General features: G+C 60.6%; 1 protein-coding gene across 1 annotated transcript in view; it reads right to left on the bottom strand.

Annotated features, from left to right (window-relative positions):
* The window catches only part of CNTN4 (contactin 4), a 249765-nt gene that overhangs the window by 108098 nt on the left and 127769 nt on the right, over positions 1-13898 (bottom strand). Inside the window, 1 exon segment of the mRNA XM_036030242.1 lies at positions 10399-10494. Coding sequence (XP_035886135.1) covers positions 10399-10494 — 96 coding nt within the window.

Below are 13898 nucleotides of genomic sequence, written 5' to 3'. Positions count from 1 at the left end.
CGGCTGCTAAAGATCCCTGCCAGGCACCTGGATTCCTGAGAGCGAGGGGAGGCGCGCCCGTGGGAAGCAGATTCGGCGCGGTGCCTGATGCCGAATAAAACGTGACAGGTTGCAGATCCCGGCCAGTTCCGGGCTCTGGACCGCCGGCTCCCCCTCCTCCCCCAGCATTTCACTGGCTGATGTGCAGTGACAAACGCCACATCTCCCCAGCCGAGATGAGCGTGGGGAATGAAAATAGAAGCTCTGTCAACTTGAATTTAAAGTTTCCTAACCTGAAAACGAGCACACCCTCTTAGCATAATGCCTTCTCCTCAAGCAAGCCTCCTAACTGGGCTGCGGGGCCGCTTGGGGATGAGGGTGTTGATGGGCAGGTTTGTGTCACCCACCCCCTGCGGGAAGCCCAGTGCCCTGAGCAGGGCGGAGGGCGGACAGAAGGTGCGTCACTGCCCACTCGTCCCGGGAACACGGTGGGGACCCGCCGCCAGAGACTCGGAACCGCTCTGGCCGGAGCGAAGCGGAGCGGATGACTGCTCATCGGGGCGTGTTCCGTGAGGACCGCCTGTCAGGGGGCCGGGGGCAGCGACTCGAAGTTGCAGACCCACAGTGATTTTCAATCGGAACATCAGGAAGTAGCCACGTGGTCCCCGCAGGCTAGAGACTCCCCTGTACAACCCAGACAGACACCTCCCTGCCCCAAAGGCTGGGGTGAAAATGCTGTTTTGGAGGAGGTAACTCACAACGGAGAAGCGTGTGCTAAAACCTGGCGTTTCTGAATGCTTGGCTATGAACACTTTCAAACATATGCCCACGACAAAAGTCGAGATAATGACACCAGGAACCCTGCTGCGACCTCATTCGGCGTCAGCCGCCGTCCATGCCGACGCGTTCACGCCGGTCTCTTACGCTCTCCAGCGGCTGGGTGTCACTGAACAGGAGACAGAAGCACCTCCCTGCTGTTCAGGGTGATTGCATTTTACAACTTTGTTTTTGTGTCTGTAATCTTGAACACGAGAAGGATTTAAGCTAGCACTCTTTCTGGCCTTATAAGCTGATGATGCTGTTACGGTTGTCCTAACTTTTCCCCTGTCGCCTCCCTCCACCCAGCACCCCCCACTCCCTCCCGCCCTCCCCCCTCCTCTGTTCATGTCCATGGGTCCTGAGCTACCTACCTGCCCTCAGACCTCCCCCCACTTTACACACACACCTCCCAAAGCGGGGGTTCGTGCACCGCTGAGGCAGGTCACCTGCACTCAGATGACATCCCAGGGGCTCTGTCGTCTCCAAAACGGGGCCTCGCCAGGCTCCTGTGGGAAGGCCATCGGTTCACGCGTGTAGAGCATTTAAAGGAGCCCCCGGCACATGTCACCCACGATGCGAGCTCTGCACTCGCGGGTGGGACTGCCCCCCTCAGGTGTGCCCGCTGGGCTCTGGGGCCAGGATGGGGCCGCTCCACGAAATGGACTAGGTCCTGGTGGCTTTGCCCTGGCGCCGACTGTGTGCAGGGGAACTACCTACGACTTTCCAAAGAATTTCCTCATACACTTTATAGCCCGGAGCACTTGGAGAAATCATTCTTCACCACTTCCATTTCCTGCCAGGATTGTTGATTGGGCTATTCAGGTTCTCTGTGTTCCTTGGGTTCAATTTTGTTATTTATACATTTTCGGGAGATGGTTCATTTCATCCAGATGTTCCAGTGATCACAGAGTTGTGCGCAGTTTTCTCTTATGATTTTAAGTCTTATAGGCAAAATGATATACTCCTTTTAGCTCTAATTTCGTGCACTTGTATTTCCTTGTTTGCTCTTGATTCGATTTGGAGGGAGATGCGCCTGCATTTTCTCTCTCTCTCAGAACTCTCGGGGGTCTCCCGTGCCGCGTCTGTTCCTAATTCGCCGACGCGGAGCCTTCTCCCCCGCCTTCTATTTCCCACGGCGGGTTTCGTGCTCATTTTAACTGCGTGCGGTGACTACTTGGCTTATTGATTTTGGTTTCCAATGTAAATTATAATAATTTGTAATAGCTTTACAAGTTAATGGAGGGTTATTAATTTGCTGCTGGGTAGACTTTCCTAAATTTCACGAGTGTAGATATGTCTGTTGTCATTTCTTTCACTTGTGGATCACCCGTACAATGGCTTTTATTTCGGCTTTGGCTCAGTGGGCATCAGAAAACGGATTCGACATTGCACGCATGATTTTTTAAAACGTGGTTATTGTTGCTGTGTATACCTGACCTGTGATTGACCCTATGACTACATAATATTTGTTATTTCATTAGTCAGATGTTTGTATTCTATTTATGTAGCCCGTCAAGTTAAATAACAAATGTGCTTTAGTATTTCCTCCATGTGTGTCCAAGTTTTCAGCATTATAAACTTGACCTTCTCTTTTATGGTGCTGGGAACAATGGAACTGGTGGGTCTGCACTGTGGTTTGCGCATTCTGATGACAAGAGTATCTCTTCCTGACTTCATGTTTTTTTGCATATTAATAATACTTGGCCTTAAAGTACTGTGTCCACCCTCCTTTCTTTTCTTTAAAAAAATCTCTCACTTAGGAGGCAAACTGAGTTATTTCCCAGTAACCTCAACATTTCAACTCCAGCTTTGTACAGTAGCATTCTTAGCCTCATTTAAAATTAGAGGGTGTACCTAAAAATTAAAAATAAAGCCCATTTTGTTAGGGAGACAGATATTACATTTAAAGGAAGCGCCGTCCTGTCTTGCTTAGGTCACACGGGTGACCTGTGCAGCTCGGTCTGAGGCTCTCGCGTTCCATGTGGAAGTTGTATCTCTTCATACTTTGTCGTAAGCAAGCTACATACATGTTATCGGTCATCCTTTTGTGTATTTTACAATGTATGCTGTCCTGCTCATCTCCACTTTCAGCTGCTGGCCGAGAGAGTGGAATGTCCTGGTCTCACTGTCGCCAGCAACCCGGAAGGCACGCACTCTGTCTCGTACCTCCCCCGACCCGTGACCCGTGTGTCCTCTGATGATTCAAATCCCGAGTAGCACCACAGCCTCCGGCACCCTCTTGGAGCGGAGCAAGCACAGCATGCTTTTGCCGTCGTGAGGACACTGTGAGGACGTGAAGCTGCAGGCGCGCCGTCGCATGAAACAGAGCAGCACGCGCCGGGCGGCGAGGCCGCCGGTCACACTCCTGCAGTGGCAAGGTCCTTGTCCCCCCAGTTTCCACGCTTACGAGGCTCTCCGGCCGTCGCACTTTGTCTTTGCATTGGAAAAACCTTCTTTGTCCTGTCGTGCTCATCGCTAACTCAGCTCTCTGCCGAGTCTGCGCTGCCAATTCTAACTCTTTCACGCCTGGTACCGGACTCGGCCCCCTCTCCCTCTCCCTCCGGCCCTTCGTGCCACAGGGTCCCCGAGAGGCATCCCTCCCACGTGCACATTGGTGCTGCCAGGCACCCTCGGGAGGCAGCGTCTGACCCCACCCGGCTTCGTCCGGTGTCTGCCCCGGGGGACGGGGCAGGAGAGCTGTGGGTGCGTCTGCGTGTGGGCGCTGGCCCGAGTCTCCCAGCCTTCCTTCTGAGCAGCGCACCACCGGGGGCCCCGGGAACCCCGTCAGACTGCAGGTCTCGGGCAGGGTTGTGGCCACTTGCCTTCCCGGCCGACTGGTGTCTGGCTGTGACCAGGGGACCTTCCGTCGGCTGCTTTCGCTGGCGCCTGCGGACGGAACTGCTGCGACGTGGTCTCTGAGGCCCGGGCAGCGGGCCAGGCCCGCCTCTTTCTCGGGGAGCGGCGCTTGGGACTGGGGGCTTCCTCCTGATTCTCAAGTGGGGGAAAGGATGGGGTGTGTGTGTGTGTGTGAGTGTGGTGAGTCTGGGAGACACTTCCTCCGGGTCCCCTGGACAAACTGTGCGTTCTGCCATTCGTCCGGTGGCTGCGTCTCCTTCTGAGCCGTGGCCCAGGCTTCCTGCAGACACGGACACGCCTTTGACGTCTCTCTCCCTGGGGCTGAAAGGAGAACTGAAGCAGAGAGCCGGCGGCCACCACGCCGGGGGACTCTTCCTAGAACCCGACGGGGCTCCCACACCGGCTCACTCGAGGAACGGGGCTCCAGGGTCGCGTGAGGCGTGGCGTTTCCCTGGGAGCAGGGCTGCTCGCGGCTGATGATGCAGCTCGTTCTTGCCTTCGCACCTGCACGGCCGTGCGCCCCAGGCCTTCGAAAGCATCGCGATGCAACACTCGAGCTGCCTTACAAGGGGCTGCCAGGGACGGGCAGGGGCCAGACGCCATGGCAACCAGATCAGAAAACACGCCGAGCTGATCTGGGAGACAACCGCCATCGGAAACGGCCTCCTGGGCTCTCCTCGCCCACCGCTGGCGGAGCCGCTCACTCTCCGGGCCAGCACAGCCTCCTTCTTGCTCCTGCTCCCTCTGCTGACACACCCCCGCCGCCTCCAGCTCGGGAAGCCCGCAGCCGAGACTGGGGCGTGGCGTGCCCCTGGCTTGGAGAACAGGGGTGATCCCAGGGCCCCCCTCCCAACGGTGAACACCCCGCCCCGGCACTCGGGTGGGATGGTTTCGGATCAGCAGCCCCTGGTCCGCGTGGGCCGCCTTCTGCTCGGTGGGGGAGACCAGGGGGGCACACGGGACGGACAAAACCTTCGTCTTCCAAACGGGTTCGCGCCTCCGAGCTGACCGAGCTGCTCGCCCGCCCTGACTGGCCACGTGGGGGGAGAGGCGGGCTCAGCGCACTTCCGATACAGGACCCCAGAGCTGCCCCTTCGCCAGGAACGCGGCAGAGCGGAGGAGCGCCAGCCCAGAGTGCCTCCCGCATGTCTAATACCAGGAAAAAAGGCACTTGCCAGTCTGCGGTGTGGACCGACCGACCGCTGTCCGCCTTTCCCCACCGAGCTGCGACAGGCACGGACGTAGGGAGTGCACGGAGCTTCCCGGCTTTGAGGTGCAGCTCGGGAATGCATTTGCATAACAACAGGTTCATAAGAGGGTTTATGCAAGTCTGACCCCTCCCTTGTGTTCTCGAGGGGTCGCCTAGTGTTTCGATGATACCCCCGAGCGGCATTTTAATCCTCATTCCCTGGGGGTCCAAGTCCAGGATGCCGGAGCCCCCTCTGCCTCAGGGACAGAAGCCCCTCCGAGTCCCTGGTCCCCACCCAGATCCGTCTTGGCCGACCGCTCACCTGCGGTGCTTACAGCCCTTGCAGGAGATGCGGGCTCTCAGGTGAAGTCGCTTCCTCAGGGCACATGCCGGGCACCAAAGGGCAGTGACCCTAGAGGGGACCTGACACGCACTCGGGTCCCCAAGGCCATTACTCAACTTACAATTTAAGGGTTTTAAACAAAGGGTCTGTCTTGGAGCTCCTCCCCTCACTCCGCACACATGTGCACACAGGCACACACATGCCTGTACATGCACTCGCGTGCAGAATAAGACGACCGAGGTGCAAGACCGGGCCTCCCTCGCTGCCCACGTGCAGGGTCCGCCCGGTGTCACCGCACCGGAAGAGGAGGCTGCGAGTCAACACTTACGAGTGGCATGCGTCTCGCAGCGGCTCATGACGAGCCAGTGCTGATGTCATACTGATTTAAAAATACCAAATCCCACTTCTGTAAAAATGCCACCTCGGAGAAGCAGAAGATGGCACTTGGAAGACTTGTGCTCCATTAAAAAATACCAGCGCTTTTTAAACTCGGGGTCTCCCCAGTGTCTCCAAGGGGCACTCAGGGCTCTGTCTCCTCGGAGGGGGCGGGGCGGAGCCCGGCACCCACTGCAGAGGCGGCTGCACACCCGGGGCAGGTGCAACGTGTGGGGCCTTACAGGCTTTGCCCTACGAGAGACCATCGGGGGAGGAACCTCACTGCCATTCGAGTCCCCAAGGGCGGTTTTCAAATGTCAAGAGAATGCTGCTCCGGCGTTTTTAACGCAGCCGCAGTGCCGGGGCATGGCTGATACACGTGCACAGCAGATCCGGATTCCACGCGAACCCCTCGGGAGACGTTTCTGAGAAATGCATGCCAGCTACGCAGTTGTTATGGAACATAAATCAAGATCAGCTCTTCTGGCCTTCTGGTCAAGATGGCGGCGGCGTCAGCAGACACGGCTCGCCTCGCACAGCCGCATAAAACTTACAACTAAAACACAGAACCACCGTTACTCAGAACTGTCAGAAATCGAGCTGAAGGGAAGCCTGACAAGTGTGGAATTAAAGGAACCACATCCGGACGCTGTGTTACAAGGTCCCTGTGCCTGACGCCTCGGAGTGGCGCCGAACTCTAATGGGGACGTGTCCTGGGCAGAGGCAGCGGACGATGACAGTTATAGCTAGTTTCTGTGAAACCCGCGACAACGAAACAATCTCAGAATCACCGGCTTTCTCCTCCGTGCTCCAGAAAGCCATCCTCTCCCTGACAGGACGTCGGAGCTGGCCGAATGCGAAATGCCACCCGGGACGCGAGAAAGAGCCGGACTCCTCTGAGCTGTCCGCCTCCCCTGTCAACGGCCAGAGAGACACTCGAGGTCACAGGGAGCGCCAGGGGCCACCCTATTCGAGGCTTCCGAGGCAAGGACCTGACGGAAGAATCAGCCCCGCCCCCGGGGCGTGTTCCGCAGGAGGTGGTCCGTGTGGGGTCAGGTGCTACCTCAGGGTCTACAGGCCTGGGGACCCTGCCTGGGTTCCTGGAACCAGGGCACCCCAGGGGGGGAGAAGGGTGGGCACCTACAGCTTCAACATGGTGCCCCGGCCATGCTTTATCGTCCTGCCAGCCCGGGTAGAGCTGGTATGTGCTCGCATGGGAGTGTGTGTGCATGTGTGTGCACATGTGTGTGTGCGTGTGCACTGCAGGTTAGCTTGGGGCTTCCCTGACCTTACCGTGCATGTGACTCACTTGGCAATCTTGTGAAAATCCCGATTTTTCTTGCACAGGCCCTGGGTGGGCAAGAGTACACTCTGGCCCATGACCATACCCCGAAAGCAAGGCTCCTGCTGAGATGAGAGGTGGTGGGGACAGAGGGCCCCTGACAAATGTGCATGGGGATGCCACCGGGGAGCAGCTCCGGGGCTCGCTCCCAGGGGTGGGGGAGAGCCTCAGGGACCTCGGCCCTTTCGCGTCTGATGGGGCCTGCTGCCGGCCTGGGGTGCCTGGGGGTGGCGGCCCAGCGGGGAGGGGACCCGGGTGAGAGCTCCGGGCCTCAGGACAGTGCGAGCCCAGCAGCGACTTCCAGGCCCCTGAGTCTGTGTCAGGATTTAACGGTGAAACATACGCAGGGACATCGCATCTGGACCGCCCATGCCATCCCCGAGGTGAGAGGGGTGTCACACGCAGAGGGTGAGGGTCTCACAGAGGCCTGCTGGTCGAAATGCTGTTCAAGGAAGACAGACCCTCTGCTGCTCGGTCTCCTGGGACCCCGAGGAGGCCTGCTGCTGCTGGGCTTTGACACGGGACATGCGGCCCCCTGACCACAGGGGTCTGCTGTCGCTCCATACCCTGCAGCTGGGACAGAGGCCAACCCACTTCCTCCCCCCGCCTGGCCCAGCAGGCCTAGCACGCGGCCCCTACGGCCCAGGCGAGAGCCCTCGCTCCCTCCCTCTCACCAGCCAGGCTGTCGGGGAGCCTGGGCACAGCTCGGGTCTGGGCTCCGGGCTGCGGGCCCACCGCAGGGACGTCTGGGGACGGTGGGACGCGTCTCTCTGTGCCCAGGGAGGACGTAGGTCCTCTGGGGGCCGTCCCCACACCGCAGGGGCTTCGCCCTTCCCCGGGGGGGCCGTTACACCAGAGGGCGGGGCGCCGGCCCCTCCGTGACCCTACAAGATCCGGGCTCGGCGTCACTGCCCCCCGTCACGCAGCCTCGATGCCAGGGCGGCAGCCCGGGGAGAAGTGGGCAGACGCCTGGATTCCTGTTTTGACCGGGTTCCGCAGTCAGAAGGGGTGTGCTGGCCCGGGTGAGCTTCCTGCAGCCCGAACACCCACCCAGCCAGCGGGTTCCCTCGAGCAGGGGCAGCGCTTCCAGAATGCACACATGCGCAGTAGCCGCGTCTCGGCTTTGCCGAGTTAGTTCTGCGGACGGACAGAAGTGAGAGGGTCTGAGGGATCGCCCTTCACCGTTGCCTTTACAGCGAAGCGGAGGGCAGCACGGGGGATTGGGGGGCATTTGCCCGAAACGGAACGGTGACTGGCGACACGGCAGGGCCGGCACGCGTGTCCCGGGCCCCAAACGCGGTGGGCCCGACACTCACCGGCAGCGCAGGTGGGGCCCTGAGGACCAGGCCCACTTCTCCGAACACAGGCCTCCGACCTGTGACCTCCAGCCTGCGTCCCCCGCGGCCTTCACAGCCAGCAGCCCCGGGCCTCCGAGGCTTTGACCCAGACCTCAAGGGCACCGGCCTCTCCCGCCTGCCGGTCTAGTCTTTGCCTTGAGGTGGAGCCTTCGCTTACTGGGCGGCCGTGCCCTGCTGCAGACGGGGCCGGGCCAGGAGACGAGGAAGGAAGAGCGACGGCGCTCGGACACGGGACGGAAAAATGGGGGTGTTTTCAGGTGCTCGGTGTCAGGTATTTTCATTTTAGATCACAGGTCAAGCCAGACAGGAAACCAAGGCCGCCACGGGCGGAGCGGAGGTGAACCTGGACTTTGTGCAGAGCTTCCAAGAGGAGAGCGTGCCCCTCGGTCACCTCACGTTGCAGCGGAACCCTGGTAAACAGCACTGCCCGTGAGCCCTGCACACCTGGGAGCCCTGCACACCTGTGATCCCTGCACACCTGGGAGCCCTGCACACCTGTGATCCATGCACACCAGGGCCCTGCACACCTGGGAGCCCTGCACACCTGTGAGCCCTGAACACCAGGGCCTTGCACACCTGGGAGCCCTGCACACCTGTGATCCATGCACACCTGGGAGCCCTGCACACCTGGGAGCCCTGCACACCTGTGATCCCTGCACACCTGGGAGCCCTGCACACCTGTGAGCCCTGCACACCTGTGATCCATGCACACCAGGGCCCTGCACACCTGGGAGCCCTGCACACCTGTGAGCCCTGAACACCAGGGCCTTGCACACCTGGGAGCCCTGCACACCTGTGATCCCTGCACACCTGGGAGCCCTGCACACCTGTGATCCATGCACACCAGGGCCCTGCACACCTGCGAGCCCTGCACACCTGTGATCCCTGCACACCTGGGCCCTGCACATCTGTGAGCCCTGAATACCAGGGCCTTGCATACCTGTGAGCCCTGCACACCTGTGATCCATGCACACCTGTGATCCATGCACACCTGGGAGGCCTGAATACCAGGGCCTTGCACACCTGTGAGCCCTGCACACCTGTGAGCCCTGCACACCTGGGCCCTGCACACCTGTGAGCCCTGTACACCTGAGAGCCCTGTACACCTGAGAGCCCTGCACACCTGGGCCCTGCACACCTGTGAGCCCTGCACACCTGTGATCCCTGCACACCTGTGACCCCTGCACACCTGTGAGCCCTGCACACCAGGGCCTTGCACACCTGTGAGCCCCGCACACCTGTGACCCCTGCACACCTGTGAGCCCTGCACACCAGGGCCTTGCACACCTGTGAGCCCTGCACACCTGTGATCCCTGCACACCTGTGATCCCTGCACACCTGGGCCCTGCACACCTGTGAGCCCTGAATACCAGGGCCTTGCATTTCAGTCCCCTTTGCCACGGGGCATGATCAGTGCAAGGCAGGTAAGCGTCCTCAGGCAACGCAACTCTCCCCACCGCGGAGACGCGCTGAAGTGCGGGCACTGAGCTTCGCCCCGGCCTCCTCCCGCCTCCTCTCCCTGCCCTCACACCTGGGGCCCCGGGCACACCTCGCGTCTGAGGCCGGAGCGGATCGGGGGAAAGACCAGGCTCTGGGGGACACTCTTGGGGGGAGCCAGCCTGGACCGCACACCGCCGGCCCCGTCGGGAGTGAGCATGGGAACACGGCCAATGCAGGTTCCTGAGGCTTTCCAGCTGCTCTCGGTCAAGTGCGTGCCCAGCAGACCAGCCACCGAGAACCCCTACGAAGCAGTCCTGGAGCCTGAGGTCCCAGGACTGTCCTGGGTCTTCTGGTACAGGGCCAGCAACGGCGCGGACCGAAGCGAGGCCAGCTTTCAGCCCGATCCCGCTGGCCAAGGTCCCGGGTACTGTCCCTCCTCCCCTTGCCCAGTAACAGGATTCAGACTCCCACCAACTCAGGACCTTCCCCCCGCCTGCGCCAGGTGGCAGGGGTGGGTATGGCGTCTGCACAACCTGACGTTTCCCCGTCCTAAGGATGGCGGGCACTGGGGACGAGCCACAGAGGCATCCGGGCATCTACCAGCGACACCGTCCCCTCAGCTGGCGCCGGGGAGAGAGCCAGGAGCCCGTGAGGCACACCCTGGCCGGGGCCGGGGCCGGGCTGGGGCCGGACTCACCTCCGGAGTGGGCGGGCGGCCCGCACAGCAGCACCATCCCCTGACCTTGGCGGACCGACACCGTGCTCCGTGTCCTCGTCTTGAAGTTCTCCAGATCTGTGGGCAGAAATCACAGAAATGGGGTTTAGCCCGGGAAGTCCTCGGGTGTCCCGGGGCTGTGCCGCGTCTCCCACAGGGGGGCGTTCGCCGGGAGCCGGTCTCCGGGGCCCCGCCCGGGGCGCACGCCGCTCAGCCTCCCCTCCCAGGACGCGGTCCCGTCGTCCAGGACTCCACGCCTGCGCCTTAGGGCGGCCGCTCGCCTTGGGCCCTGTTCGGATTCAAAGCACCTCGAGTGAAGGAAGGTCTGTGATCCAGTTCCCAGCCACACTGGCTGCTCGCTGGCACCTGTGGGTACTGCTGGCCATGCTGGATGGCAAAGACAGAATGTCTCCATGGCTCTGGAACATTCTATGGACGGTCCCAGTCTAGGTGAAGAAACTGTGATCACTGTGCAAACCACTCTGTCACGTGTGACCACGCCTGTCACTCGCTGTGTACAGAGGTAGGACTCTGCACACACACTGCACACACACTATACACAACGTACAAATAGACACGCACACTTGTATGCAGGCTGTTTAAAGCCTGTGTGTAGTGTTCAGTGTTTGTAAGGCACCGCCTGAGGTTCCGTCTGGAAGGACGGTCCCCTCTCCCCAGGAGGGCAGGTCTGGGGAGAGCGAGAAGCCACCACAGACCCCAGATCACAGCGGGAGTCACCGCGTGAGCAGTCGCCACTAGCAACAAGTTCACGTGAGAAACGTGTCCAATGAAATGTCGTGTCATTGTTAAAATGGTTTTCACTCCATCCTTGTAAACGTACATCCTTTCGAGGGGTGTCTGGCCTGCCTTTTTGTTTCTGCCACGTAAGACGTTTGATTCAATGACCTCTTCCCAGATTTGAGGTGCGTGCCATGCCCAGCACATCCTGGCGGGCTGGGGGCCAGCTCACTGCCTCACTGTGCACGGGAGAGTTCGTGACCCCTGCAGTCTCCTCCCCCTGGCGTGTGGGTGAGCGTGTCACGTGACAGCGATCATTTGGGTTGAGTAGGATAGTGTCCCCATTACGCAGACTGGCAGAGAGAGGTCCCACGGCACTTGTTGAAGGCGGTGGCGTGAGGGGTGCGGAGAAGGGGGCCCCGGGCACGGTGCTGCAGGTGGACGGCTTCCACGCATGGCCTGGGTCTCAGGGCGGTTTGAGGTGGGGCCACAGACAGGCACACGTGCCACGGTTCCCGGCTTCCTCGGCAAACTGTGAGCCTGTGCATTGTTGTTTTCATGAATTAGGAATTTATAACATTCTCATCAAACAGCATCTGGTCACCCACTCAGGGTGCACATGTCGTGAGGACACAGCCCCGACTGTGAAAGGACTCCAGGGTGGCAGGTGGCCTGGCCGGTGCGGTCCGACCCTGAGCACCCGGAGGCCACCAGAGCCGAGGCGTGAGGGGCCTGGGGGTCACACGTGGGGCACACAACAGAACCGGGCTGGACTCCGGACCACGTTTCTGATGCAATAAGGCACTGTTTACCCCGTGAGCACCTGGTGGGGCCAGGACGTGCATTTTTCTTCTCTTTAAGGGGGCGGTTTGGGACACCTTTGGAGGAGATGAAAACCAGAGATTTTAAAAACTTCACTATGGCACTAACAGTGTAAGTCACGGATCCCTGAGAGTGACACGGAGTGTGTCTGAACTGTCACTTCTGCAGGCGGGTCCTCGGAATGAGTCATCCGCCTCCGCACAGACACCCCATCCAATCTGCAGGGCCGCACGGAGAAGCAGGAGCCGGCAGGTAGCAGCGACGAAAACCCGCCACCGCTGTGGCTGGAGCAGCAGCGCTGAAAACGAGAGGGGAAACCAGAGGCGCGTGCAGTGATTCCCAGCTCTCCGAGTGGCGAGTGGCAGTGAGGAAGCCGGCCCCCGTTCCTCCAGTCTGCGTTTCTGACTCCACGCAGCTCGGCAGGCCTGGGGAGGCAGACACGGCTCGTTCACCGGGGGTTGGAGGAAACACTTGCGCATCCTTCTCGGTTCCCTGAAACGGACGCCGGGTGCCGGGCCCTCCCTGCCTGGCGAGCAGCAAGCACCCTGCGTGGACGGGTCTGCCTGGACCTCATCGCGGCCACGTGTGGGTCTGCCACGGACTTTGGGCAAGGTTTCGCTTCCTGGTGAGTGAGACGGATGTGCTTTGTTTAAAATAAGGATGATGGGGAAAGACGCAGTGAGAGTAACATTGGAAAAGCACAAGGTCTTTCGGGCTGCGAGTTCCGTGCTCTGCATCTCGTTGCTCTGCCTGCGGAGGAGGCGGGGCCTTCGAGCCGTGCCACGCCCCTCTCGTCAAGCCACGCCCCTTGTCAGGCCACGCCCCCATCGCTCTGCTCAGAAAGGGTCCCGAGCAGCAGTGCAGCCAAGGGCGTCCCGCCGACGCCAGTCCTGGGACGCTGCAGTCGTGCGCATGCGTAAGGAGAAACTGCGTGCCCAAAACCGGCCCTTGGGCCACGGCTCTCCGCCCAGACGCTCGTGGCTGGCAGCGTCATTACCGCCCCAATCAAAGGACTCAGTGCGTGAACGAGTGTTTTTGGAAACTCATACACTGAATGCCAGGCCTTTTTCAGTTATTTCCATAAACTACTTTATTTAGAGCTGTTTGTCTCCTGGTCCAGGGAACAGACGGGCAGAAACAGGCGTGACGGAGGAGAGCACGTCACGGGTGTGGCTCTGTCACACGTGTGACCACGGCACACGGAACAGCAGGAACAGCGTTCCTTTGCACAATGTACCGAGGTCGCCCCGTACCAAGTCCTCCCCCCCACCGAGATCTCACGGAACCCCGGTTCCCGGTCTGCGGGCGGTGGGACTGCAGCTCAGGGGCGTCCCCGCCCCTGGGCGTGGCCACCAGAGGACAGCCCCGTCCGTCTCCCTCCAAAGCCGCCGCTCTCAGGGCCCTGGAACCCACCCACCGCGTCCCCGCGGGGTCGGTGAAGCCAGAGGCAAAGGGCATCCTGACTCAGGCGCGCTCCTTGACGGCCGAAAGGCCCCATACGAGTTCCTCTGAGTGAAGGTTATGCTCTTCCGTGCCGGTTTAAGAAAACGCACGTACCCCACACAGTGTGAAGAGCCGGTGCACCTGCTTCCAAATCTGTTCTTCCCTCCTCCCACAAGGGGCGCCCTTGGTGTGGGATGCTCAGCCCGAGGAGCGGAGGGTGGAGCCGAACCACCACCCCTGGGCGCCGCCCCTTCGCTCCCAGCAGCTGCAGGCTAACCACAGGCCTGGGCGAGTCCGTGACGAGTGTGTCGGGCCTGGAATTCGCATCCAGGCACGGCGGTGTCTCCGAACAGCCTGCCTCTCCGGCTTCATGTGTGAGGCTCACTGCCCCGGGAGTGCGGACTTCGGGAAAAGAGACGGCCACACTTTCCCTGTCCATTTCATCGGTCAGCGTTTTACACACGCTGCTCTTCACTCTC

The sequence above is a fragment of the Phyllostomus discolor genome, chromosome 7 (assembly GCF_004126475.2).
Source record: "Phyllostomus discolor isolate MPI-MPIP mPhyDis1 chromosome 7, mPhyDis1.pri.v3, whole genome shotgun sequence".
NCBI lineage: Eukaryota > Metazoa > Chordata > Mammalia > Chiroptera > Phyllostomidae > Phyllostomus > Phyllostomus discolor.
Note: the sequence above shows the minus strand (reverse complement) of the source record. Positions and strands in the feature narration are given on the sequence as shown.